The sequence below is a fragment of the Apus apus genome, chromosome 8, assembly GCF_020740795.1.
Source record: "Apus apus isolate bApuApu2 chromosome 8, bApuApu2.pri.cur, whole genome shotgun sequence".
In the NCBI taxonomy this organism is placed as follows: domain Eukaryota; kingdom Metazoa; phylum Chordata; class Aves; order Apodiformes; family Apodidae; genus Apus; species Apus apus.
The window spans coordinates 22,069,683-22,097,103 of record NC_067289.1 but is presented as its reverse complement, the minus strand read 5'-3'; the positions used below and the strand labels follow the sequence as shown (position 1 = coordinate 22,097,103).

The 27,421-nt window shown below is 41.3% G+C and overlaps 2 protein-coding genes across 5 annotated transcripts; one reads left to right on the top strand and one right to left on the bottom strand.

Moving 5' to 3' along the window:
• The first annotated feature begins 1,068 nt into the window (after window positions 1-1,068).
• Window positions 1,069-6,678, top strand: LRRIQ4 (leucine rich repeats and IQ motif containing 4). The gene is made up of 5 exons (XM_051626588.1): window positions 1,069-2,148; window positions 3,036-3,209; window positions 3,526-3,664; window positions 4,338-4,534; window positions 6,607-6,678. The coding sequence occupies exons 1-5, from the start codon at window positions 1,069-1,071 to the stop codon at window positions 6,676-6,678; spliced, it is 1,662 nt and encodes a 553-aa protein (XP_051482548.1).
• LRRC31 (leucine rich repeat containing 31) lies at window positions 5,072-19,622 on the bottom strand. Of its 4 annotated transcripts, XM_051626957.1 has the most exons (10): window positions 19,495-19,622; window positions 18,231-18,488; window positions 16,836-16,985; window positions 16,251-16,418; window positions 13,632-13,799; window positions 12,590-12,757; window positions 11,655-11,822; window positions 10,418-10,585; window positions 9,161-9,328; window positions 5,072-7,985 (listed from the first exon to the last, which is right to left on the bottom strand). In XM_051626957.1, exons 1-10 carry the CDS (start codon window positions 19,505-19,507, stop codon window positions 7,666-7,668), a joined length of 1,749 nt encoding a protein of 582 aa, XP_051482917.1. In that variant the 5' UTR covers window positions 19,508-19,622; the 3' UTR covers window positions 5,072-7,665. The 4 variants fall into 4 exon arrangements, with proteins under 4 accessions (XP_051482917.1, XP_051482916.1, XP_051482918.1 ...); XM_051626956.1 differs by lacking the exon at window positions 19,495-19,622 and having other exon boundaries at window positions 18,231-18,586; XM_051626958.1 differs by lacking the exons at window positions 13,632-13,799; window positions 19,495-19,622 and having other exon boundaries at window positions 18,231-18,586.
• Between the last annotated feature and the right edge of the window lie 7,799 nt (window positions 19,623-27,421).

Genomic DNA, 27,421 nt, shown 5'->3' with positions numbered 1-27,421 from the left:
GGTCCCACCACAGTGGGGTGCTGGGTCTCCCCATGGTGGAGCCCAGCCTGTGGGGAGGGCAGTGTCTGCAGCTCACCCTGGATTGTTTACTTAGTGGTCTGCCCAGTGTCTCCGAGGAGCCTTTGCAAAAACTTGCGTGGTTACACAGATCAGCAGTTCCTTCGGTCTCTGCCAGTCCCATGCACGAAATAAATCCTCCTACTGGCTTCACTGTGGCCCTTGCACTCAGAGGGTGGGCTGGGGTCTCCCAGCCCAGTGTGCAGGGCTTGTGCCAGAGTGCTGAACTGAGAGCCAGGAGATAATACCTTCTTGCAACATCTACATTAGACTGGGAAGCCCAGAAATGTGATCTTTCCTTGGTGGTTGCTCAGTTCTTCCTTGTCCCAATGGCACCTGGAAACTGCCCATCTCTGGCAAAGTGATGTCTTCCCAGGGCTGTTATGGCACCAGAGAAAAGGGCACTGGGTAGGAGATGACTGACAGCTGCCTCTCAACCTCTTCTTTCTCTCCTACCTCTCCACAAATGCCAGCTGAAATTATTCTTCCACCCAGACATCAGCAGTCTCTCAGGTAGTAACCCCTTCCCACATCTCTGTTGCAATCAGCACCAGTACAGCCTTGAGGATTATAAAATGTCAGTTTCACTGGCATCTCTCTGGCTTAGAAGCCACTAAGAGTTACAGAAGAAGGTGCCACCTTTTTAAAATAGGAGTCTTCCAGTTTTACAATTGGCACAGATGAAGACACATTTCAGTGCTTGTAAATACAGGCCTCAAAGACTCACGGAGGTTGCTTTGTTTAGTTCCCCTGACTTCTTCCCAAGTCATCTTCCAAATTTGGCTGTTGGGACACTTCAGGATGCACTGGGATTCAAAGATATGGTCCTGCTGTAAGTACTGCAGGATTTTATCTCAATGAACACAAGCAGCTTTTTACAGGCATACAACTGAAACTAGAACCTGTCCCTAAATGCTAATTCATTCAGTATTTATTTAGTATACGAAGTCTTTGAGTACTGTTGATTTATTTTTTTTTCCCCTCTTCTGGAATTAAAAATCAGGAGCAGAGATGGCTGAGTCTCAGCAGAGCCAGGGGGACAGCACAGGAGGCACTCACTTCCTCAGAGCTATCTTGGAGGATGACCATGTTGAGACTGCCCAAGAAAGAGCTTCATCCTCTGGTATTTCTCTCACACATGTCACACACAAGGTGCATTTCATTGATTTAGCCAACAAGCAACTGCAAACCATCTCACCAGAGGTCTCGAGTCAAGAATATCTGGAAGAGCTGCACATGGAAAATAACCTGATTGTAAGCATCCCCAGACACATCATTAAGCTGAGGCACATAAAGGTCCTCTACTTGAATCAGAATTGCATACAGGACATACAGGAACTGGGAGAGCTGCAAAGTCTTCTGAGCTTAGATCTAAGTAACAATCCCCTCTCTTGTACTTCACTGCCAGTTATCAGCAACTTGCAGTCCCTTCGTAAGCTCAGGCTCCATAAAACAAACCTACATGAAATCCCAGTGCAGATATGTAAAAACCTGCATCATCTTGAACTGCTTGGCCTTTCTGACAATAATATCAAGTATCTGCCTAAAGAAACAGTGAACCTGAAAAATCTCAAGGAAATTTACCTCCAGAAAAATAGACTTGAAAGTTTTCCCAAGGAGCTCTGTCATATTACTAATTTAGAAATAATAGATCTGGAACAAAACCTAATCAGTTTCATCCCAGAAGAGATAGGCCTTTTGACAAACTTAGTTAAGCTGTTTTTAGCTTTTAATAAGCTATCCTCCATTCCTCATACGCTGCAACACTGCCAGAAGCTGGTTGTGCTGGATCTGTCTCATAATCTCCTGGGCAAGCTTCCCCCAGGTTTGGAGAACCTCACTGAAATGAGAGTAGTCAGCCTGTCTGGAAACCCCCTGAAGAAGTTCCCACGCCAGATCTGCTGCTGGACGTCCCTGACCCACGTTAACCTGAAGAACACTGGGCTGCGCAGAGTGCCCAGGCCCTTCACCAAGTTAACTGGTGTCAGGGTACTAGATCTGAGTGAAAACCATTTTGACGAGATTCCTCAAGGAATATGCAGTATGAAGAATCTGGAAGTGCTGGCCCTGGATGGCAACCAGATACAAGAGGTATTTGTTCCTTTGTTTTATTTTACTGATACCTCCCTTTTGCAAAATCTAAGTTCTTCATGACTACAGGGAGAAGGCATGTTCCACTTGTTGTGCACTACTCATTATCACTGACATCTGAGCATTCAGGCAGGGAGGAAAGCAAGAACAAAGAACTGACCTTTGTGTTCGAATCTTAAGGATGAGCACTGACTGGAAGGACTGCTTCAGTCTTTTTGCATCTTTTTTTCAGTGTGCACTGGAAAACAGAAGCTGCATTTGCATAGAATCAGTGTCACAAACTGAAACAGAGCAGAAAGCAATTTAAAAATGGGTGTAATATTGTTAATGCCTTTAACACCATTAACATTTGCTGTTCATTTGATAATGAACAATTATGTACTCTAAAGCTGTGCCATGATAAGTGTAACAGTATTCATGGATATACTTATTTTAGTGCTCAGAATACACCTTACTTTTCATATAATGCAACATTCTTTTCCAAAGAGATTTTAACTCATCCAATTTTCTTCTTGAAGGTTACATTTACAGAAGTAGTAATTTATGCAAAAGAATCACTTTCAGATTTCATTCCTTTAAATTGCTCTCCCTGCACTGTGCATACAAAGGAAATGAAGAAGCAGACTAATGTTTATGCTGAAAAAAATTAACACAATAATAAAAAAAAAACCTCTTTCCAACAGAGGAAACATGGATTTTTTTTTTTTGCCAAAAGTTTCCCTCCTGCTGAGAGGTATATTGTTATATTAATGAGCACAATATTCTGTGTTCATTCCTCAATAGTAATGCATCTCCACAGTATTTCCTTGGAGATTTTTCCCTACAAACAAAACCCCAAACAATGCTGTTTGGTTGATGTAACGTATCTTTTTAATGACCATGTCTAGATACCCGTGGAGGTGGAAGAACTGACAAATTTGAAGTGCATTAGCCTGTCTGAAAACCAATTCAGTGCCTTTCCAAAGGAAATCTTTCTTCTGAAGTCATTAGAGAGATTACACCTGGGACAAGAGAAAGGAATTAAATTCACAAGTCTGCCAGAGGACATCAGGAAATTGCAGGTAGGAGCAATAGAAAGGGGAAGATCTTGGTCTGCTGCAGCATGGCACTTCTGTGGACTTCAGCTGCTCCCAAATGCAGGACTGAAGGTTCTCCTCATCTCTTCAGGTACATGGTGCAGCATCACGCCAGGGCTCAGAACAGGAATGGTATCAGAACTCAGTATTTGAAACTCATGTGTTCAGTAGTCATCCCAGTGGTATCTCAGTTTATAAACCTTACCTCTGCCCTTACTGATATTCTCTGTCCATTGAATATGTATCAAGCTAAGGAAAAATCCTTGAATTATTAAATTACATTTTTAATTCTATTTTTCAGAATCTGAAAGAACTGTATGTGGACAATAATTGTCTGGAGTACCTGCCTGAAGCCATCGGCTCATTGACCTGCTTGAAAATACTTGACTGTCAAAACAATCTGCTTAAAAAGCTCCCAAACTCCGTATGCCGAATACAAGGTGAAAAATAGTCTTAGTGCTTGTGGCCTTAAGGACACAAGTACCTGTAAGCATTCTGAAAAAAGGAGGGAAAGAAGGGAAGGAAGGAATACAGTACATCAGTTGGGCCTCACCCTTAATTGCAGGGGAGCCAAACAGGATAAAAATTAGGAACAGGGAGGGTGATGGAAGTGCTGTACCCAAGCCATGCAGACAGGAGGTCCTCACCCATGACCTACCTCAACCTCAGAGTCCAGGGAAAAAGGTGCTTCCCAAAGCTCAGCTCAAGGCAGATCTCCTGATGCAAGAGGGTCAGCACCAGTGACTCCAAGGGCAGGGTGAGGAACTGGCTCTCTTGGTATGCTCCCCAGTCTTTCCATCTTCTCTAGCTTTGTGTTTTTGTGCCCATGAGCAGGACTTTTGAAAGGTGAATTTGGCCACCTGGCTACCAGGTGAATAGTCTTCACCTGGTGAAGTAAATGCTTTGCTAGGAGAGCCTGAGTCCCATCCTTCTCTATCTGGGAGCAGATAATTTGAATTTTAAATGCTTCGGTGACATGTTCAAGACACACATTCATTTTATGTGCAGATTGAGCTGTTTGTGCCTCATCCATGTGCTATCTACGGGGAGTATGCAGGAATGCTCCACATCCTTTGTTCTTTGTGCTGCAGCTGTTTGCTTTTGTGTGTTCAGGTTTGCAAAAACTGCTCCTTCAGAACAATCAGCTGTCCCAGCTGCCCAAGCATTTGGACCGTCTTCAACAGCTGGAGCAGCTCCATTTGGAAGGGAATTCTATGATAGAACCTCCATCTGAAGTGTGCTCTCAGGGACCATCTGTCATCTGGGAATACTTACAGGAAAAAAGGTTTAAAACTGCCAGGAAATTACAGGTAGGAATGTTAAGAAAGCCACCACAAATGTACATACAAGGCTATGGTTTTAGGAATAGATATTTTGCAGAACAACCTACAGGGCACTTGATACAACATCAAAAATGCCTGAAACCACTACTTGCATCAGCTGTGGCAGAGCAGTGCTTTTAACACTGATCATGTTAAGGAAGGATATGGGCAACTATCAGGAAATACAGCACTGGGCATTATTCAGAAACATTCCAGAAGGTTGTCACTGACCTGCCGGGTCCCAGTCAGCAGGCACAGAACAGCCCTTACAACTTGCAGTGGTGCTTTCCTCTAGTTCCTTGTCCAGTGGAAGGGGAAATAGCTAGTGTGTCTAAAATCAAGGGAGGCTCTAAGTCAAGGCAACACTTATAGATTAAACTAACTACAAGTAGCATTCTCCACCCTTTCGGAGTGTGTTTTGACTGCAGAGAGTTGAAGATCCATTGTGCAAAACCACTGAACAAAAAAAACATTTTTGTGTGGTTTGGTTTGGTTTTTTATTTTCCCAAAAGAACATCAGTCTGTGTTGCCAGTGGGAAATGGAATTAATTTGCTCAGAAAGAAAACAACAGGGTGAGAAGAAAGAAGAGGCAAATTCTTAGTCCTTGATTCCTCTGAACCTAAATTATTCCTCTCTTTCTGTAATGTCAGTAATTGATACATGAACTGATGTGTTTCTTCCAAACTGCTCTTCTGAACTAAAAAGTGACACTTTAAAAGTGTGTAGACATAGTCATTCACTACTCTTGTCAAAAGGTCTGGAGGAGTACAGTGTGAGGTGCCTCCCTGCTAAGAAATTAATCTTTAAAAAAATAACACCAAGTAAAAGAAAAGTCAGGTGACAGGCAGCCTATCTGAGCTGCAAACGATGTGGTCTAATACAGAAAAAAAGAGTTTGAAAACCATGATGTGCCTGGCTTTTTGCATTAGGAATACCCACTAGCAATACTGTTCCCACATCACTCTTTGCTTTTACCTTTTTCCTCCAGGTAACTGGATTGTTCTTTTCTCTTTTTCAGATCCAAGTTTTATGGCGTGGGTTGATTAAAAAGAATACGGAGCTTAAGAATCAAAAGAAAAATAATGAAAAGAAAGGAAAAGAAAAGGAAAAAAAGAAGCCTGCAAAAGGAAAAGGAGCCAAAAAGTGATATTGGGACTGTAAATTGCAGAGAGTTCTTTTCATTCACAAGCAAGACAAATGTGAGCAGAGCTAGGTGAGTAGGAGACAACAGTGTTAAAAGCATTTCAACTCAGAAACTCTTACAATAAAAACATAGGACTTTTTCGAGTTTGTTTTTCTGTTTCTGTCAACATTGACTCCAGCTAAATCCCACAGATTCTCATTCTGAATGTCTATTATCTCCAAGCATAAAGGCAGCTGAATAACTGGAAATTAAGCTATAATATGTAGGAATCTGGTGCAATGGAGTGTTCTTTGTTCTGAATCCTGAAGTATTTTGCATGCAATTCTTAGAAATCTGTTTTCCAGTCAATGAGGTACAGCCAAATCTAGAGTAAAACAATATTTGTGGCCTCACCTACTAGTAGTTATTTAATGAGTTTTCTATTCAGAAATTATCAATACCTTGTTTGAGAACATGGAGGAGGATTTCAGGCAGTCAGTACACATACACTTCTACCAGAACCTGCACAACCATCCTGTCTTCCAGAGGTGCAAAAAAGCTGTTTTGAAAATGTCTCTACACTTTTGTCAAACTGTTGACAGATGTTTTGGCAATCTGTAGTTATATCATTTTGAATGGCTGCAAGCTGTCAAATCCTTAGTGTTACAGCTCATCTCTGAGATAGCCTGGTGACAGTTTTCCACTTTACAAGTGGAACTGACATGGAAACCAGGAAGTCCTCAGGGAAGAACCAGGGAAGACCCTCAGATGAAATAATGGATGAAACGATCAAGTGTTACCAGCACAGCCCGGTCAGCTGCCGGCTAGAAGTTCAAGGGTCACCCGGTCTGAAAGATCATATTGATCTGCATCTGCATGGGAGAACTTACTGTTGAGAAAGTGCCATTGAATGATTCTGTTGTGCCTTTCCTCCAGGAGATTGCTGCAGTGTGCTCAGGGCTAATTGAGCAGTACTTTATCCCTCAAGCTGCCTCAGGATTTCTCTAAGACTCCTCACTCAGTGGGTAGATCTTTACTTCCTAAAATACCTTACCAGTGAATAATCCCACTGCAGTCTCTGAGCTCACGTGTGGGTTAACACGCTCCATGACTATGCCAGAATTTGACTCTGTGTAAGCAAATAAAATAAAATGCCAAATAAGAAATTACAAAATTTATATAAAAAAAGGGGGAGCCACTTACATGTCCCAAGTTGGTGCTATTTCTAACAAGTCTTGGGCACAGAGCCGGGTGCTAAAATCTTTGCTAAGGTACAGACATATCTCTGATTTAACCTGCCACAGCATTTTCTTTGCCCCTAAGACCTGCAAAGACACCAGCCAACTATTTCTTACCTTGGTTTTATGCTGATTCTGTGCATAGGACTTGTCTACACTATGAGATGGCATCAAGGGCCAGAGCAGAGGCAGAACAGCTCCTTCAGTATTCTCCTTACTGGACTAGTATATAATCCTGAATTGTTGGGCTGCTTTCCAAATCTCAGAGTTATGTAGATTTAAAGCATTCACAACAAGGCACAAGTTTTGGTGAAGAAGACACTAAGATTTGAAACAGAGGTTTCAAGTTTTTTCACATTAGAGGCATTTTCCTTATATACATAAGGCCACATTCCCACTGCCTGGCTAGCAGCATTAGCACAGGTCCCAGCCATTTCCCTCCTTTGGCAAACCTGCAGTGTCCATCTGAAATCATCCTTGCTCTTTTGACAGTAGTCAATGCTGTATTCACAACATGAAGATTAAGTGTATATAGTAGTGTAAGCATGGCCCAGAGATTCTGAAAGAGTATGTCATTAAATGAAATGGTCGATGCATGGAGAAGGTTAAATAACAGTTTTCTGTAATTGTGGAACTATTTAAAAATAAATAGTTCAGACAGGATTACTAAAAATCAGGCAGTCTTCAATGTCAGAGACACATAATACTTGGTTCATGTGCTGCTTCTGAAAGGCCTTCCAGAAACCTTCAACCCCCATCAACAGTCAAAACGAATGTTTCTTTTGTTGTCTTGATTAAAGCATTCCAGCCGTTTCCGCTGGGATTCTGAAAGGACCCATCTCTGCATCCCCAGGTCTGCCAAGGCAGGCAGCTTTGTCAGGGCTGCTAGCAAGTCACTGAACCACGTCCCACAGTCACGGCAGGACGATGGGCGAAGACTGACATCCAGCTCGGAGAGCTCTTTGAATCCTGCTAAGCCTTGACAGAAAACGACCCACCCCTCGTCAGAGGCGTTGTTGTTGTAACTCAAATCCAGCTTCTGTAACTGGGCTAGATGGCCATCCTGCCTCAGTAAGGCTGCAAGAAATGACAGACACAAACACAACTAATACATTCTGGCAATCGCTTTGAAAGCTTTTTAAGTAATACCATATTATTTAAAGCCTTTCAGCAGTCAAAGAGCAAGCTTCAACTCCTCAGCAACATAAAATCACTTGCTGTTTCTCAGAAAGATCATTTTATTACAGCTGAAGGAATGCACAGCATTTAAAACAAAGGCAATTCAAAAGGAACAGAAGTATTGGGTTAAAATTGTATGGCAACCAGAACACCTTTGAGTCAGTTGGAAGGAGGTTATATCAAGTGCCAATTAAAATAGGCAGACAGACTCTACAGGGAGATTTAGAAAGAGGAAAGCAAAACTAGATGAGGCTGCATGATCTCAACAGCCACCTCTCACTGCGGGAGGGTAATGGGCCTTATATGCCCTAAAGGGAGCTGGAATACTTAATGTATGATTGGCAAAGGAGAAACCCATCAAGGGTGATGTTTTTAAAGTCAAAAATATTCAGGCTTCATCTCACCAGCCTTCAGATTACAGGGTCTTAATAGCTGTCACACAGCTATTGCCAATCTCAGACACTCAAAACCCATGAGTCAGGCTCAGAGAATCATAGGGGTGATTATAAAATAAACAGGTTTTCTAAAGGCTCCTAGAATTTATTCCTTCATTGGGTTCCATTTTCCAGTATTTTTTAGCAGCTGCTAAGAGGTGGGCTAAATTATTTCTGTTTTAATTCTCCCATAATAGTTTGATTCCAGACACACACCTCATGGACTGAGAGCTGGTAGTGCCTGTATTACTGGCTGTCAACACGTACTTTCCCCATAAATTACTGAACACAAAACCAGCAACAGAGCAAAATAAAACTCCTCAGAGGCAGCTTTAAATATCTGACATAAAACACAGACACAAAGCCTACATTTTCTAAGTGCTGCCTTTTTGTATGAATAGATCAAACTGCTAAAAGATTCTTTGCATTTTTATGCTTCTCAGCCTTTACATTGTGCATGTGCAGGACACACAGTCTTCAGAAAAATTAAAGCCCTTTCTGGGAAAAATACAGCTGTATTTTCCATCTTTTCATTTGATTTATGCAAAAACATACTCAGCCCATGGAACAAGTCCCTTCTGAATTGTGGTCTAAATGCCCTGGCTCCTTGACTGCTAGTAAATACCATGTTATACATACTTAGAAGTGCCAAATCTTCAGCCACCAAGTTACAGCTGCTCAGTCTTAACACTTGAATCTTCGTTGCAAGCTTTAGTGCTCCCAAAAGCAGCTTTAGGTTCCCACCAACGCACTTATTCCAAGAAAGGTCTAATATCTCCAGTTCAGGAAGGTGAAGGGCAGCCTCAGCTGAAAAGATTAAGACCAGCAACTTCTGCTTACTAAGAGAAAACAACATGGCCTCAATAGACACCTCACTGCCAATTTACCTGTAAATAGGCTCCTAACAAGCTGCCTACTTGTGATTAAAATGAGTTATTTTATCCTAATAAAAGTCAGACAAAAAATATCTCCTGTGCTCTTTAAAGTAAAAAGATCTCGCCTGTAGAATCTTTAATAGCTCTCTGGAGACGGTTTCTTTTCTTTCTGTTTATGTTATTGCCCTGACCTTTTCCCACTGAAGTCCATTTAACATAACAGCTTGTTTTAAAACCATTTTATATCAATTTAAAGACAGCACATTTTATTTCCTTTTTTAGGTGAACTCACCATGCAAAGTGAAATGCTCTGTATCTTTTGACTACACTGATTTCCATGATGTCACTCTTATATAATTGTAATTATATAAATATAGTACTCTTCCTGTAGGGACCTCAGACCAGTTTAGTTTGCTACTGCTTCTGCTAAAGGCAGTCCATTTTTACTACAGGTTTCACTGTCACTAGTAAACAGTACAAAATACATTACAAATGCACAATGCACAGTAACTAACAGATCCCTCTGCACTCAGATTTCATGTGCCATATGGAATGCCTATCAAAGGGACAGTGTGGCTGCTAATCCACTGAGATTTGCAGTAAGTAGACAAAAGAAGCTGAATTTACCTGTCCTGGGTAAGATTGGACTTTTCTTCATGGCTATGCAGTAGCTTTTTCATTACTGCAGTCATTGCCTCTGCTCCTCCATTGCCCCGTATCATCACAGCATAATAAAAACCCATGTTCTGCTTTCTCATCCAAAATAAGGGAGGTACAAAACCTCACAATCAGACAAAGGACTAAAAGGACTTCATCCAGTCAGGTATAATGAGGAAGACATACAACAGTCTTCCCTTGCAACCAGGTCCCATGGAGCACTGTTTTCATCACAGGCTCCTTCACTGGGGACCTATGGTGTAATGTAACCATGACCTTTGGTGTTGAGGCAAAGAAGAATGAAGTGCTTTGTCCCACAGGGATACTCAGAAAATAGACACACTTTAAAAGAAAACATTCCTACCTAGGGATGAAAGGGATGCTTCACCTAAACCACAATTGCTGATGGCCACAGATTTCAACTTTGGTAAAAACCTGAGCCTGCCCAGAAGAGGTTCAGATGAGACTCCTATATTTTTATTCGAGGATAAATTCAGCTCTTGAAGACTGGAGAGTAAAGGTATCACCTGGGCTATGAAAACATGAAATATTTATTAGACAGTCACAGATCCAGAACAAACATGTAGCTGTATATTTGCCTGACATAATTTCTTTTCTTTATAAATCAATCAAAAAATCAAGGCCAAGTTTTGACACTCAAATTTATGGTGAGTAATGTTTCATTCCACAAATAGCCTTGTCATTTTCAGCAGGAATGTTTAAGAAATTATATATAACAGACTGTGGGGAAGGTTGTCAGAATAGGGCTTCTTGTTGAAATTCCCTGGGTGAAGTAGGGAATTTAACATTAAATGAGATGAGGGTCTTTTCCAAATGTCCTCACTGCCAACTGCAACTCCTTTATATTAGTGTGATTATTCTCTATTGGTCAAGAAATTAAAAACAAATAATGATTGCTATTACTAACAATTAATACTTCCCAATGCTTCATCAAGTTTTTCACATTATCTCCTTTATCTGGAAAATAAGTAGTGGGCAATACAGGATTTGTTGTTATTGTTATAAAAAGTAAAAACCAGTATCAAAAAGCTCTGATAATGCACAATAAACTGTCTCACTGATTGATCAGGTAATGTCTTTTGCTTCTTAACAGTTCAACCTGGATACTGTGTCTCTACAAAGCACACAGCAGCAGCAGCAAGGCAAGATCTCCTAACATTACTCTACTTGACTCAAAGTTCACCAAGGGAGTTTTAGGCTGTTACATTTACATGCCCATATGCATGTTGGATCCATGCCAGTTTATTCCAACGAGGGAACTGTCCCTGCATATTTCCAAAATTACTGATTATCAAAAAAAGCAGTGCTTGGTGGCAGTTCCTACATTCCCATAATGGGTTGGAATTATGGCAGATTCAGGTCCTTAGTTCCACATGGGATCAGACACTATGAGATTTCCTTTGATAGAGCAAAAAACCACTCCACATTGATGAAGAAAGCTAGCCTCCATACTGCCCTTCCAGAACTGCCTAAGGAACTCAGGTCTGCTAGACTAGGTCAGGCAGAACACCTTAAACCTTTGAAATATTCTCAGAAGTCAAAACCTACATTCTTCATGGATTTCCTCAACATGTACTTACACAAATTGGCCACGTCCTCTTCTGTTACACAGCACTGGTGGAGATCAAGGACTTCAAGATTTTTCAAGCTGGCCAAATGAGCTGTTGAGTCTTTAAAGCCACCACCAATCTCTTTGTTACACGATATGTCTAACTTTCTTAGCTGGGGCAGGTGCTGTAAAGCAGTGTCTGCAATGGAAAAGGGAGCATGGCTGGTCACTGATTGCTACGATAGCTCAGGTCATGGCTTCAGTGTTCATTTACTTCAGCATCAAACTTTGCAGAAGACACCACAGGCAAAGCTCTTAGACTAAGCTTCAGTGTATAATCACAGCAGACATACAGTAATGTATGAGCTTCCCCATCCATGCAACTCCATTCTTCTCTAAGACAGCAGGTGAAGGTGAGGCCAGCTCATCCCCTAGATCCATTCAATCCTCAGCTTTTTGCTGAAATTACTACTGGATGTGCTAATTAGCACCAGTTGTTTTGTCATATGGATAAGACCTCCACTAGGGAGAGACACAGATAATAAGCCCATTTCATATGACTTCACTGGACACTCATTAAGTGATAACAGTGAATTTGGATTCCCCTCTGAGAGTAGGATTAGCTTGTTAAAAGTTAGCTAGCCTGGCTGTGCCCTTGTCTATGTTCTGTCTGGGGAGAGAGGAAATGTGTCCAGGGAGCCATTAATCTACCCAAAGATGTGTTTCAGATAAATGGTGTGGAGGGTGATTCTCCCCACTGACTTTCACATGCTTGAGCTCAGGGAAGATAAATGTTAGTCCTGCTGAAAGCCTCTGTAGTCTTTTATCAATCCTCAAACAGCAAATAACGATTGCCCATTAATACTGCCAAACCATCAGCCAAATCCCACCTCATTGCCTTTCTTAAATGGTTTTCAGATGTACAATTTATTCAGAATGAAAGTCTTTCTGAACATAAAGTCTAACCTAAGCCCTGGAGGCTGTCATGCTTTAATCCACACATGTGCAAGTTTAACTCTTTCAAGCCTGGCACATTTTTCAGATCCTGAGCAATAACCTTCATGCTGCAGCCGATGTGTTTGTTGATGGAGAGGTCTAATACTTCCAGGTTTGGGATCACATTTAGAATTTCAGCTGGGAAAAACAAAAAGAAAATACAACCAGAATTGGTAATTGTCTGGAATAAAAACTGATGAACCCTAGAAAAGTATAGCACCATGACAAACAGGAAGAGGTAAGCTGGGTTTGCCTGTATGTGTGGTTTAGATTTAGTAAGTTCCTGTTCTACCTAAAAAAATACAGCAAAACAAAGATTGGATAGGAATCAAGAAAAGCAGTTAAAGATCTGTGTGAACATAAAGGTTAAAAACACAAGGACAGTAAGAAAAATACAGGGGAATAAAAAGCAGGAATACAAAGAGAAAGAAAGATTTCTAATGAGAATATATAGGACTGTATGTTGCATGTGGGCCATCTCCTGCCATGGAGATGAGAGCACAGGGGCTTCTCTTTAGGGAGAAAATATCTCTTAAAACACAGAGTCAGATCAAAAGACCACACAGGATTAAGCTACGGTGAGAGGGAAGAGGGGAGGAATGCCCAGTGGTTGCCAACTCAACCTAAACTCCCATCCCTCAGGCTTTCTTTCCCATCCCATGGCTACCTACAGATTCAGCTGCTTAATTCTAAGCAACCAGTGTTGGGAATTCTGCCACATGTGACTTGCTCAGGGCCCCAAATGATCCAGCAACCCTGGACCACTGAGGCAGCCAGACTGTGGTTTAGATCCAGCTATTCTTCTCAACCCTACTTCACATGATTAGAGAGAACAATTTTCTTCTTTGGCAGAAAGTGCATTAAATCCCAATACCATGTAGTAAATACTGCCATAATGCAGAGACCAACATAAACTTTCCATTAATATTGAGCTCAACACAGCCATAATCTAAGTCAAGCAAGTTACATTTTTGTGAAGCCAACCTCAGCCCAGCTATATGGATACACATACCAAGGGACTCTCCATCCTTTGCTGTCAGGTTACAGTCTGTAATTTTCAGAATTTTTAACTTGCATCCTTCCTGGAGTTTTTTTGTCAGGAGTGATAGTTTCCCACCAATGTTACTGTTCCATGACAAATCCAGCTCTTCAAGTTGAGGAACAATTTCAAATGCCTCTCCTGTCACAGAAATCTAAGATGATTCACTCTAGGTATCAATTTCAGTGCAAGACAAAAATACAGTTTGGGAATATATTAAAGAGGAAGGTTAGCCCCTTAATTCTCACATGATTATATTTTGAACAGCTTGCCAGGAAAATTGGTGTATGCCACGAACTTCTGCTACTAGAGCAATATTTTATAATATTTTATAAATTCCTTGCCTAAGGAGCAAAATACATCACGAGTCATTTGTGTCACAGCATGCACAGACTATCTGGCCGTCATTGTAGACCTGTGCCAGGACCCAGAAAGTCTAGTCTACAGGGAAATCAATACAAGTGACAAGTCTGAATTTACTATCCTGTAGAGAGCTCTGCTCTGTTTTATTTGGCAAACTTCCAATGTCCTCTGTACTGTGTCCACAGGATATTTTGGAGGAGATGAAAGAAGCCCTCTCACAGCTATTTCTGAAACGTAAAGGTTTCATTTCTGACGGGAGTTTCTGACTCACTTCATCAGGAATCCAGATGAGCTTCGGTTTAACCCAAACTAACTTTCCCATGATTTCAAGGCAAACAGCACAGATTTTTATTACATTCAGAAAAATTAGCTTTTTCCAGGTTTCACACCTGGCAATGTGAACTGTGTTAGTGCTTCTTTGTAATATACTAACATTCCACTGCAAAATCCAGCTTCCTCACTTCCTTTGCAGAGGAGGGAGGCAGAAGTATATTTGCATAAACTCCTTCCCAAGAAAGATAAATTAATCAGACTGTATGCAAATGCAATTTCAAATTTTTTTATCTAATGTCTCACCATCAACCTAATAATTAAGAATTGTATTTTTATAATAAAACCCTTTCATGTTTTCATGATCATTCACCAAATATTTATAATAGAAAATACTTATTTCTGTTGTTGCCAGTCAATATCCAGTTTTGAGAGAAAAGGGCATGTCTTAGTTTTTATTTTTGCATGTCTTTTAAATTATTGTCTCAGTCTTGAATATTGAGCAAGGTACTGCAGCAGAGAGGTGGTTTTGCCTCTGCAGCATAGCCTGTTCCTGTTTGATATGGGGACCAGCATTCCAGACTAATTTTCCACCCAGAAGATAAATAAAGGACTATAACTCCAGGAATGGTTTCCTACCACCTCTCACAGTCACAGCTCTGAGCAATCACATAGGACAGGTTGTTATTATGGTTATATTTGAGGCATTGATTTCTAAAAAGAATGCACTGAGACCACAAGTAGCCACATTTCCACAGATAGATATGAACATAGTCACACAGGCAGTATTGGCCTAAACACACAAGGTATTTTCAAAATCACAGGCAAAATCAGTGGAAACTGACTGCTGTTCCACATGTCAAGGGCATCACATTTTGACTGGACATTCAACTCCTATGACCAGTTTAATGTCTGTCTCAGCAAACGCCAAGTCATAAGGGGGAAGGAAACAGTGCAGAAGAACCAGGTGGAATAAATCAATTGGAAATATACTCAATACAAGTAAAGAGAAATAAAGAAGTATGTGAAAAGGGTTTAAAAAAGCATGACATAAATTTAAAAAAATCTGATAGTAAATGAAACACAGATTTTACCCTCATCAGAAACAAACCAATTATTTCACCAGCTTTTGTAAGAGATGTTCTCCTACCCAGCAGATAGCATGAGCTACTTTTGAGCTACCACCATATATGTCATGTAATTTCTGCACCTATACCACAGACCCAGCACAGAGTAAACCCCAGGCCCAGAGGTAAGTGACTCAGTGCCAGACCCCACCTTTAAAACCTTTACATCTCATGCTTTGCAGAAAGCAGAGTTACAGGCACTCTAAGGAAAGAAGTATGCAGAGGAATAAGCTTCTCCCAGACTTCAAAAAACAAGTTGGAAAGCTCCAGAGCAGCACTGCTAGTTTTAAGTCTCCTTCAAAAGACCATGAATTTTTTGGTGATGATCACTGCATCTGTCCTGCAGCATGAAGACCTAAGCTGACTCTATTGTGACTGACTCTGCTTCCGTTCTTCTGTCTACCATTTGATACAAAAAACTAGACAAAAAATACTCATCTAAATTGAAACCTTTCCCGCAAACAGGAGGGAATTCAATTCCCTTCGGAATGTGAAACCTTCATGCCCTGAGGAATGAACTAACTCCTGGTTTGAGCCAGGATGAAGCCAATTTTCCTCTTACTGATTACTTTTTCCTTCAGTAAGCTTTCTTTTAACTAGTAGCAGAGGATGGTTTCGATCCATCAACCTCTGGGTTATGGGCAAACCAGGACAACTCTGCAGAGCTACTCAAATGCATAAGACCACTCAAAAGCCCAAGTTCTTTCTACTGTTTCACAGCAGGAGTTTACATCACCCAGTGGGGAAACAGCAGGAGTAGGATGCAGGAAGAGATGTGTTGGATCACATCAGACTCAAGCTGTCTGGAGTAAATGTAAATGAAATCCTGTACCTAAGGAGGTGACATCCTCAGCTGTGAGCCTGCAGCTGTTAAGTCTAAGGACTTTTAACTGGTTCACATGATGAAGATGAACAGTGAGAGCTTTCAAAGTCCCACCAACACAGCTATTCCAGGACAGGCTGATCTCTTCCAGCTCTGGGAGAAATGGCAGTAAAGAAGCTGTGGAAGAAAAAATAAAAATATTCTTTTTGCTTGTTGTCTGCACACCCTGGATGTCAATACATCTCAATACAGTGATGCCTTCTACAACCAATACAGCAATACTACAACCATGACAATTTGTACCTCAGCTTTCTTATCTGTAGTTTGAGTGTAAGGACATTAATCTGCTTCACAGACCTGTATGATTTTTATATTTATGTATATATAACATAATTTATATTATTTATTAATTAACATTTCTCAGGGACTTGGACCACCAAATGAAATGCTATATATGAAATGACTGTATATATACATATATGGAAGGCCTGTATAAAAGAAAGGGAAGGGGAAAGAGAGGGGTGAATAATTGAATAAGCAAAGAAGAAATACAGTCATGTATGAAGTGACTAGTTGAATAAAGTGTGTATTTACCCAGCTCTGTTACATCTGCTGCACTTAATGCACAATTATTTAGATCCAGATTCTTGCTGCTGGCATCCTTTCCCAGTTTCTGCATGAACTGGTTAAATCTCTGCTCACCAGATGGTGACTCCACTTCAGAAATGAGATGTGAAAGTCCATCTGAATAACAAAGAAACAGGGCTCTGGTTACCTCTGCTACTAACACAATGTGTAAAACCTGTCTGTGCTTGTTGGGTAAAGACTTTAGAAAAATACCTAAATCTGTCTGTAAACGGGGCTCTGTATTTTATGAATGTGGACTTGAGTGATAATATCACTATAGATCAGATAACTACAAGGCTCCTGATGAAGAGTAAAGAATCTCCTGTTGCACATCCCCACACCACCTTATGCCAGTGGCTGGATGTTTGCATCACCAGCTCAACAACATGAAATTCGTGCAAAACTTTGAACTGCAGCTACTCGGGATGCACAAGTTGTAAACCCACCTCTGAGTGCCTGCCCTGGAGCCACAGTGCTGCAACAGCGTCTGTGCTTGAGCAATTAGCACCGAGTGGCCCTGCAATTGTGTGCTGAACCTGCTGCTTCCATCATGACAGCCTGTGTTCATCTTCATACACTGTGTAAGGCAGCTCCTGCTTTCCTTGGCTTGGCAGAGCAGCCCCCACTTACTTTCTTCTTCCATGCAGTTTGTACAGCAAGGAAAACTGCACTGACATTCACTGCTAATGTATTTAACAGATCAGTAATTTCATCTAATGCCTATAGCTGGAAAAAAAGCAGTAAAAAATGACACAGAACAGCAATCCCACTCCCAGTAGCTCTTCTCTCATTATTACCTCAAACCTACCCCAAACTCTAATGCCAAAGAATGGGGTTTTAAGCATCACTTTCCAGCTGCTTTTTAAAAATAGCCTCCGTTGTCTCTGGTGTAGATGTAAAAAAAATATTCTTGTGTGCACAAAACAACATACATGATGAATTTCCAGTCTCTTCCCCTCCCTGTCAAGTGGCAGGAACATCTTTCTTGCTGTCTTCAGATTGGTGTAGCAGCAAGATGAGCAGGGACTGACAACAAGCCAAGCTACTGCCCAAAGCTTGGCCTTGAGACCAGTTAAGCTCTGTAACTAATGACCTGGCTCCAGAGCTGACCTTTCACATTGGAGATCAAGAGAGTTCACCCAAAAGTTTTATTCCTCCTCAACAACATGGATCTCATTCATTGCTTGGCACCTATCAAATTAGAAGGCACATCCTTGATAATCTTCCAATCAGAAGCATTTCCTGGCTTTAAAGGATAAACCATAGGCAGGAAAATATATGATTTTGGCTAGCAGGAAAAGCAACTGATTTTCTACAAATATATACACATGCACATGTATTTCATTATTTTACCAGCATTACCTTCTACAGAGAGATCTTGCTTTTCAATCTGATCATCAGATCCAGAGTTGTTTAATTCTGTTTCTTCAATTTCATTTCTGTCCTTGCCTTCAGATTTCCCAAAGTCAAAGCTCCTGAAGAACTTTTTGATGTCTGAAGGCTGCTCTTTTCTTTTTCCAAGGGAGGACCTCTTCCCTTGGAACTGTTTTATAACAAAGTCAAATGGGGAACTTCTCGGGATGTCCTCTTCATGCTTATCCTGCGAGTTCTGAATCTCATCTTTCAGGGAATCAGCAGACATAGAAGGAGTTAGTATTAGTAATGTTTACTCTTGCTTACCTTCTTTTATAATGGCAGATGCATTGAGAATTTCCTAACATTCCCTCCGTGCTAATATCAGAAAAGCACTGTTTAGTAGAATTGAACAATGTCACATGCTCCCAAGCTCAGGGTGGAACATGCAAATGAAAACCCATGAACCTTAGAGCAAATCTGAAGTGATAGTGCAGAAAACCCCCAGATACCATAGGTATGAGCACTGGGAGGATGCCAGTGCTGGAAGAAAACAAGCCCTCTGATAGCTTGTTTGGAACAGTTCAGTACGATATTCACCTCAGTTTCAGTGAGTAATTCACAGGGAAATTAATGTAGGACTTTATAATTTATACACATTCTTTCCTTATTTCTGCTTATCCTACACAAGCTATAGCATCATCTGATGAGTCTGAAGCTGCTTTGCTTTTCTCTAAACATTAGTTTGATGCTCTCTCTTTAGTGTCAATTCTAGCATTTGCCCACACACACATGCTTGAACAGAGCAGCCACAAAAGCTAAGCAGGCATTCATTGACTTTTGGTTTGTGAGGATGTGGAAAAGATCTGTATCAAGTCCTACTGTGTCCTGTTGACTGCAGGGGGAATTACCTGTCTTCAGAACCCTTTCTTGTAATACACCAGAGCTCATTAATGGACATCTGTGCTCACACAGATTCTTCCTTCTCCACTACAGACCTGCACACAGAACCAACTCCACAGTTTTCTGTCATCCATAGAGTATGTGATAATAACCATCAGTTATACAGAATATCACTGGCATCAGATTTCCAGACTATTTAAATTCTTGCTCTCAAAAGCCTGTCACAGCTGTATTTCTTGTAAGTACAAAAATTACACAAAACAACGTACATAGCTGTACATGCACATTTACTGAACTCTGAAACAATGTTACTCTGGCTGTGCTTTCATGCTGTAGAGTGGTATTATTTTAAACAGACAAAGAAACATACCTGTCTTTTCCATTGGTACACTTGAGGATTTCTTTCACTTTTTACAGTATTTCAGGGCTGGCAGGAGAACTGAGCCATGCAAGCAAAACCCCACTTCCTTCCCTAACAGGACTTTCCATGTAGTTTTCTTTCAAGAGTTTCTGTCTTCATCAGTTTGATGACAGCAGCTCAGTGCAAGTGGTTAGTGGGCTTGTTCCTGATGCCTCTGTTCCTGTGCAGTCACCCAACGTCAGCTTGCTGTCCCTGGCCTCTTTTTTTCTTGGGGTGGGGGGGGGGCGTTGAGAAGTCTATTTAAATGCTCTGATCACGTCCTAGCTTAGATCACTCACAAGGCAGAAATCAGGAAGTGGCAGCACGTTCCTCGATACTGCACGTTAACCACTGCACGTCCTGAAACAGCTGTTGTTAGAAGCGGCTGAGTCACCTTATAGATCAAGTTACAACACTACCTGAAGAAAAGCTCTTTGTTTTCCCACCCCTTTTGTCCATAGTGCTCAGAAATACTGCTGGAGGCTGAGCAAAGCCGTGCTGTCAGCAGGATGTTGGGTAGTTCACTAAGAAAAAGGAATACGGAGTACTAGTGCACTCCTGCTCATTTCAGGGCAACAGGAGACACGAGAGGAGAGGTCCTACTGCATCATCCAGCACATCTGCTTGTAGGCAACAGCATGATACAACATTACGATGCAATCCTTTCATCCATCGTACACATACATCAAACTTCACCATATATAGCTTGTTTTGTCTGCTTGTCTACCCTAGAATCTGATTTCCATTATGGTGAATGTTATGATTTCTAGCTAAAACATACTCATGGCCATTTATGCTTAATGTCTACCTTTGATGATTATTTTAAATCTATGAGATCTTCACTTCCTAGCCTAAATCAACCAGTCTTCTTGTCTCCCCTCATGTGGCAGACTCTCCATTTCCCTTATCATTTCCTGCTAACCTTTGTCTGCACCTGTTGCAATAAAATTTATACTTCCTTAAATACAACTCACCTTCCATTGATATGTATACACTAAAGACATATGCAAACTGGAGTTCTTTTGGTGGGGAATTATAAACCTGGTCAACAAAAATAATGATTGCTCTGAAAGCAGCTGAGCAGACACCAGCCGTGAGGACAGGCTTGACTCTTGTGTGTCAAATGATCCAAACAGGGTGGAACGAAGCACCAGGTGCTGCTAGGAGCCAATGGGATAAGATTAAAAGAAAAACTTCAAGTGAACCTCTGGAAAGTTCTCCTGTTCTTAAGAAGTATCATGCTGGAAAACATTTAAAGTAAGAAAAAATGCACAAAAACACTGCAATTGAACCATCCTTCCCTGCAGGAATGGAAGGCACATTTCTATTCCCAAACAAAAACGATCTCCAAGTTCGTTTTGGGTTTTTTTGGCTGTCCTGTCCCAGTTTCTAAAACTAGCATCTCACTATAGATCTATATCCATTGGGAAAGATGAACTCCCTGTGTGCTAATTCACTTCAGGTGTTCAGGCATCTCAGCTATGGAGACAATTGAAAATCCCAAGCATTTCTGTTGGCAAGGAGCTCATTGAATTTGACAGCTCTTTTCCACTTTACTTGTTGTGCTTAACAACTGAGTGGCCCAGGGATGAAACAGAGACAAGGCAACCCATGATTGTGAACACGTGCCAGGCTCTGCTGGCCCAAGACACTCGGTACCTGCTGCAGTTCAATGAGAATGTAGAATGGGAAGACTTGGTAATTCCGCTCCCTGGAGCTGGGGAAATCCTTAAGCATGTTAAGCACTGATTACAGTGGTTAGGCTGGGCTAACTTGAACACCGACATCAGTGTGCTAAGTGATGCATTCATTGCCCTTTCAGAAATTCTTTGCCCACTTCAGGCTGTTGAATGACAGTAGAAATACCTCGTGGCAGCATGAGAGCATCCCTGTAATCCAGCGGGAATAGAAATGTAGTTTTGCTGTGACCCAGTTTCCTCTTCCTAGAAAGCAAATATTTATCTTTTTTTACAGCAGCTATGAGGGAAGAGGAGGCAGCAGGGTTATCCCAAAGTCAAGAAGGATAACTAGAGCAAGGTGGTTGCACTAGGCTGAAAACATGAGCATTATCTTGCAGTAGGCCCAGGCTGCGCTGCAAACACAGTGTATCACGATGGCCAGGCCCAGCCATGCCCCTGTTGGCTGCCAGACCAGGTCCTGCTGTGTCAGTTGCTGTCTCCTCCCTGGCATGTTTCTGAACATGTGTCCTGCTCCTCCCTCGCAGACCTGTGCGTCTGCTGCCTGCAACACGTCATGCACAGCACAGGGCAGGCTTAGCTTTTGCAGTCTGAAAATAATAAATGCCTTCCCCTTTCTATCCAGTTAAATGGTTTGTGACCATCTGCCGAGCGCTCGGTGTCACACTTGTTTATATCTGTTCTTCCCTCTTTGTAGACCTGGGGCAAGGTTAGGAACAGAACCAGTTTTGGAAAAAAACAGTTAAAGTTGCAACCCACGCAGCATCCACTGGTGAGAGATTAATGTGGATTTTTGTACTTTGCCTCATTGTGACTCCTTAATCCGGCATATATTCCAAAGAAATAATGCCATTAGAGGATTAGTGCCACAAGTTCATTTGAAAAAAAGGATTTGCAAACACTGAAATCCTATATTCTATGTACTTAATCACTGAGTATCATTTTGAGGATTTCCTCTCCCTTTAGCAGTGTCTCTTTCAATGAAAACCAAGCAAAGTAGCAACTCTGTTTTGGATGGCCCTTATTATCCACCAAAGAAAAACAAAACCCAAAACAGCAGGCTAAAATAATACATAATTTAAACACACTTGACTAAACACATCCTCACTGTCATACAATTGTGGCTATACCATGGAGGCACTTGGTCCAGTATTTATACATAATTTAATTTTTTTGGCTATTTTTCTACTAGGAATGTTTAATATTCTGAGTCCTGTAGCATGAAGCAACACAGTGACCCTTGCTGGCATCTACCTAAGTCAATTCCCTTCCCCAGCTTTGCTCACATCCAGTGTAGCCACTGTTCTTCCCTCTGTGGGAGAGGGAGATGAGATCACTGCCATGTTATTCTTTCTCCCGTTCCTTGGCACACATCTCTGCTGCTGTTTCCCCTTTCTGCATGACAGTCACTGCCTGCAGCTGACCCCATGGTCTTTTCTTGCTTGATCTGTTGTAGGCTGCCTAGGTGAAGTGGGCAATTGCATGGGCCAAGAAATTGCTGTGGGAGGAAAGATGCTTATTGCCCCATTGCTGACTTTTCCAGTGCCCAGTGACTTACTCTTGGGATGCACTGACTCAGAATGCATGTGCCAGGAGCTGCTGCCATAGGAGGGTAGGGGACAAGTGGCCTGCTCCAGTACCAGATTCACTGCCCTCATCTTTCCCAGCCATGTATATCAAACTGTGCCCTCCACAACTCTCTCCATCCTCTCCTGCTCTGTCCCTTCCCTTCACCGTGTGGCTTTGACTCATTCCTGACCCTTTATAACTGAGGCAGCAAAATTCAGCCTTGCCTACATAGCCATGAAGCCTTCAGCTGGCACTGGTGGCATGTTGCTAGTGCCATAAGATCTGTGTTATCCACTAATTTGATGCTGATTCTCTTTACACCCAGGCAATTCACAGAGGAGCAGGGATTGGCTTTAGGGCCAGACAAAAGCCTTCAGAAAACACTGCACACATGATGGGCTGGAAGGACCATTCACTGAAAATGGACGAGCAGATGCAGCTGCACTTGCTAGAGGGAAGTGCTCTGCAGAACCTAGGTTAGAAAACCTCACTTGGGCTTCCAGGTACAGCTCAACAGTGTGCTACCATCTGGATAAATACTTCTTATATTCTTACACTTTCAGAAATATTGTGAAACACTGACAATTCCCTGGAGCAAACTAATTCCAGACTTCCCTGCACAGATCAATGTGCCTGCCTGAAGATTCTATTTGGCCCAAAGTATCTGAGTCTTCTCATCATTTCCCACAAAATAAATATTCAGCCTTCTGATTTCAATAATCCATCAGCCTAGAGTAGTTCCTGCTGTTCAAAATACATTTCACTGGGTTATGGAAAGTAAATCCAACCCCCTCATTCAGTATCTATGTACAACCATAGCCTGGTCACAGGAGGGTTTGAGGAGACACTTGAGAACATACAAAACCAGCTAAAATCTTGGGTTCAGAAATGCATTCAGCTCTGAGTAAGCTTAAACAGTCCCCTGAACTCTGAGATTTTCATGGGTAGAACAGCTGAGGCATATTTTGACATTTCACTGTACTTTTACACTTTAAAACATAACAAAAAAGTAAAGTTATGCAACTCTGGTGTTAGCCTGCAAAGGTGGGCTCTGCCTGACCTGAAGGGGCTTGCACACTTGGCAGGACAATCTTGTAAGTGCAGGTTCTGGGTGAACTGGTGGTGAGCAGAGGTGTGTGACAGCCCCTATTGCCACTAATTAAATACAAGAATTTCAACCTTGCATATACCAGCACCAGCTGATAATAATAACCCATAGATTTGTAGAACATACTCTTTTTTTCAAAGCCAGAACTTCCCTCACCTACTATACAATAAAAGCAACGATAAGTAGATTTTTCCGACTACTATCTCATATGCATTTTGATTTCCATAAAAAGCGTGACTGAAAGATCTATGGCAGCAAATGTATATTTATATTCACAATGCAGGTATTTTTAACACTGATATTAAGTTACTATTTTTAAAATGGAACTACACAAATACAAACTTCATGTTTCATTTGCTATTACAATATACTAGTCTGATGGAGAAGATTTTCAGGCTGGACAATTCTGTTTCATTGAACTTCTGCCAGGATTAATCCCTTTTCAGTTAATCATTTACATGCATGGGTAATCTGCAGAGTTCATGCAAGGCCTGCAAACTGTATTAATTACTAGAAAACTAATTGGAAATCAACAGAGTCAAAGGATCAGTGCTACTTCCATACGGTACCATCTGGTACAATGGGTCTGGATAGTTCAGCAAAACTCCCCACTGCACTCTGTGGAACCCATCCCACCAGAACCCCCTGTTCCTCACCTGTGCTGCCTGTTGTGGGCACTCTGCTCTTCTGGGTTAAACCTTCTGGGGGAAACATGGAAAGAAGGGAGCTTTAGCTAAATAATTTTGTCTGTCCGAACACAGATTTCATTTTGGAAAAAGAGAGGGTGATCTGTGCTGAAGAAGCCATTTGCCAAGTTCTGTATTGGTCCAGCTCATTTCATTACATAGAAATTAGTCACCATTGAGGTGTATCTTGCTTCAGTGAACTTCATAAGGAGAAGAAATTATCACTCTCTCAGATTCCTCACTTATGATAGTGTTTAGAAACATTGGATCAAATCCTGCTTAGTTGCTAGTTTAGCAGGTTCTCTACTTAAAAAGATCCATCCCAGCTTGCATTTTGGTAAACAACATAATTCTCAAACTGGTAATAAAATAGTCTAATATAATTTTTTTGCCTTCCACTTCTAAGAACCACAAATCCCAGCAGCTGGGCCATGTCTGTCATTGATTTTGTCAAAACAGAACAAAGAACGTTCTGACCAAAATCAGTGCTGACAAAATGTCTGGTGACAATGTTAAGATTAGATCCACCTCAGTGCATGGAGCTGATTTCACACTGCAAACTTTTACTGACCCTTCAGGAATTGTGAAAAATGTATCTATTTCTTTTGAAATTAATTGAAAAAAAAGAGCCTCCTTGTTATTACTTCAGCTTTAGAACAGTACAGAAACTACTAAAACCTGTTGTTTTTTTGGCAGCATTCTCCACTGCTTGTGGTCTGTGGTGAAGTGATGCTCTCTTGGGACATCCTATACTGGATGGGTAAACTCCAGTTTGGAGATTTCCCACTGCTTGCAGTAGAGGTAAGCCCAGGCAGTAAGTCTGGGTCAGAGTGTAGAGGAGGTGGTGTGACTCCAGCTCCAGCTTTTGCATTAGTATGTATCTGGTGTCAGGAGCTGCCAGGCTACAGCTATCCCCTTTGCAGAGAGAAATCTGTGTTTCCCCACTCTGAGATTCCTCCCTGCAAAGGGGATAAAATAGGACTGCACTGTCTTAAACCATCTTAGCTAACAGTGATAATAACAGACATACTAAGGCACAGATCAGCTTGATATATTCTACATTACTTTGTTCTGTTCATAACTCATCTCCTGTATTCCTCTCTCTCCCTCCTTTGCTGCTTTCCCATTTTTCCTATTGCTGAAGATGACCAAGAGGAACAGGACTGCTGAGAGACATGCAGACTGCTGCATGACTTAGAAACACAACCCTGCCTGATTCCTGTGAAATCCAGACAAGAACAACTAGATTCCAGAGAGGGACCATTAAAGAGTCTTTATGAGTGATGGTTGTCACACTACACCCCAGCATACAGCAATCCTGCTTCTCTGCCAGAAACACAAGGCTAGATGCCAGGGGTCTTGCAAAGCAGAGCTCTGTCTCTCTCCAAACTTCCCTCATTAGGTAAAACAGGAAAAAATAAATATATATCCTTATTATACTGCTGGTTTTGTTTCTACCTCAGGAAGTAATTTTTCCTAGTACTAAACTTTTTGTGCTTTTCCCAAAACCTGATTCACATGGACTAAAACATCTGATGAAAAATGGATGCTGATGCAAGACTTTGCTTTTAATTAATTTGGGCAACCCCCTCTCTTACAAAGCATTTGCTTCAGCCTCACCCAGACAATCTTGGAAAATCCCAGCCAAGTAACTTTTGTCAAGGCTGTATCTACTCATTACATTTCAAGTCACAGGCAGTTTCAGACTGAGTGGACTGAACACAAGCTGAAACTTATCTTTAAGCTAAGAATGCTTCTTTGATTCTTTGTCTGCCTGCCCATGCAAAGACTTGGACAACCACATGAAAATTAGTCTCAGCTTATATTAGTTGGTCTCTAATTTGTATTTTTAAAGGAAGTTTGAAAATTATTTTTAAAACCTAATATTGGAATTTTTTAGAACACTGATTCCGGGTGTAGTTTTCTTCTTTATACAGAAGGTCCAGGCAGCAACAAAATAGCCATAATAGCATTTACACAAATATAATTAGAGAGTCACTGTCACTTTTAAAAAAATTAAAAAATAATCCCCCATTAGATACTAGATGTCTATTTTGTGTTACACTATTAAAAATAGATATTTTTTTTTAAGGACATGCTGAACTATAGCAGAACTACATCTCCTTGCTAAGGATAACACTTCCCTCAGAGTGATTTTCAACAGCAATGAGTCCATTTTCTTCAGGTTTAGGCACCGTGCTGTCACTTCAAAGAGGACGAGGGGCATTTTTTTGTTGTTGCATAGAGCACTTGGTGAACTTTAAGCAGGTGAACTAGGGATTAACAAACATGAACCCTGATGTCCCATCAGCTGACAGGGTTGTTAAAATAAACTAACCACTCCCTGACATTTTAAAATCTGCCATTTACCAGGCCTTCATTCTGAGAGTTAACTCACTGGCAGTGAGAATTAAAGAGTTGAGCAGTATAACCATCTGATCCCTGTGTTAGCCTCACAATATGCTTAACAGGATTTCCATCTTCCAGTTCCTCCCAATCCAATCGGATACACAGTTCTGGGGTAACACAGTTCTGTGGTCACTGCCTGCCAATGGTCAGGAGTGCACCCTTTCTAAAAATCAGGACAAGTAGGTAACATGATGCACGAGAGCTTGGCAATTATTAACCTTCTCTCATATTTCTTGTTGGAACAGGAAGATTTTAAGTGAATGCATCAAGCATCTTAAAAGCTAACAACAGCTTAGCAGGTTAAATGTGAAATAGGTTTATCAGATCAGTATAGTGCTCTTCTTGTAATTATGTTTTTACAGCCTGTTTAGGGGATGGTATTGGAGAAGGGCTTGTGATGTCAGAGTGGGTAGGGCTTAGAAGCAGGG

What these genes read in the sequence shown, in the direction of transcription:
- LRRIQ4 (XM_051626588.1), top strand. Translation starts at nt 1,069, where the DNA reads ATGGCTGAGTCTCAGCAGAGCCAGGGGGACAGCACAGGAGGCACTCAC. An exon ending in CTCCGTATGCCGAATACAAG is followed by an intron (nt 3,665 to 4,337) that starts GTGAAAAATAGT and finishes TTGTGTGTTCAG; the next exon opens with GTTTGCAAAAACTGCTCCTT. An exon ending in AAACTGCCAGGAAATTACAG is followed by an intron (nt 4,535 to 6,606) that starts GTAGGAATGTTA and finishes CCTTTCCTCCAG; the next exon opens with GAGATTGCTGCAGTGTGCTC.
- LRRC31 (XM_051626956.1), bottom strand. Translation starts at nt 18,510, where the DNA reads ATGTCTGCTGATTCCCTGAAAGATGAGATTCAGAACTCGCAGGATAAG. An exon ending in AGCAGATGTAACAGAGCTGG is followed by an intron (nt 16,419 to 16,835) that starts GTAAATACACAC and finishes TTTCTTCCACAG; the next exon opens with CTTCTTTACTGCCATTTCTC. An exon ending in AAAGGATGGAGAGTCCCTTG is followed by an intron (nt 12,758 to 13,631) that starts GTATGTGTATCC and finishes TGTTTTTCCCAG; the next exon opens with CTGAAATTCTAAATGTGATC.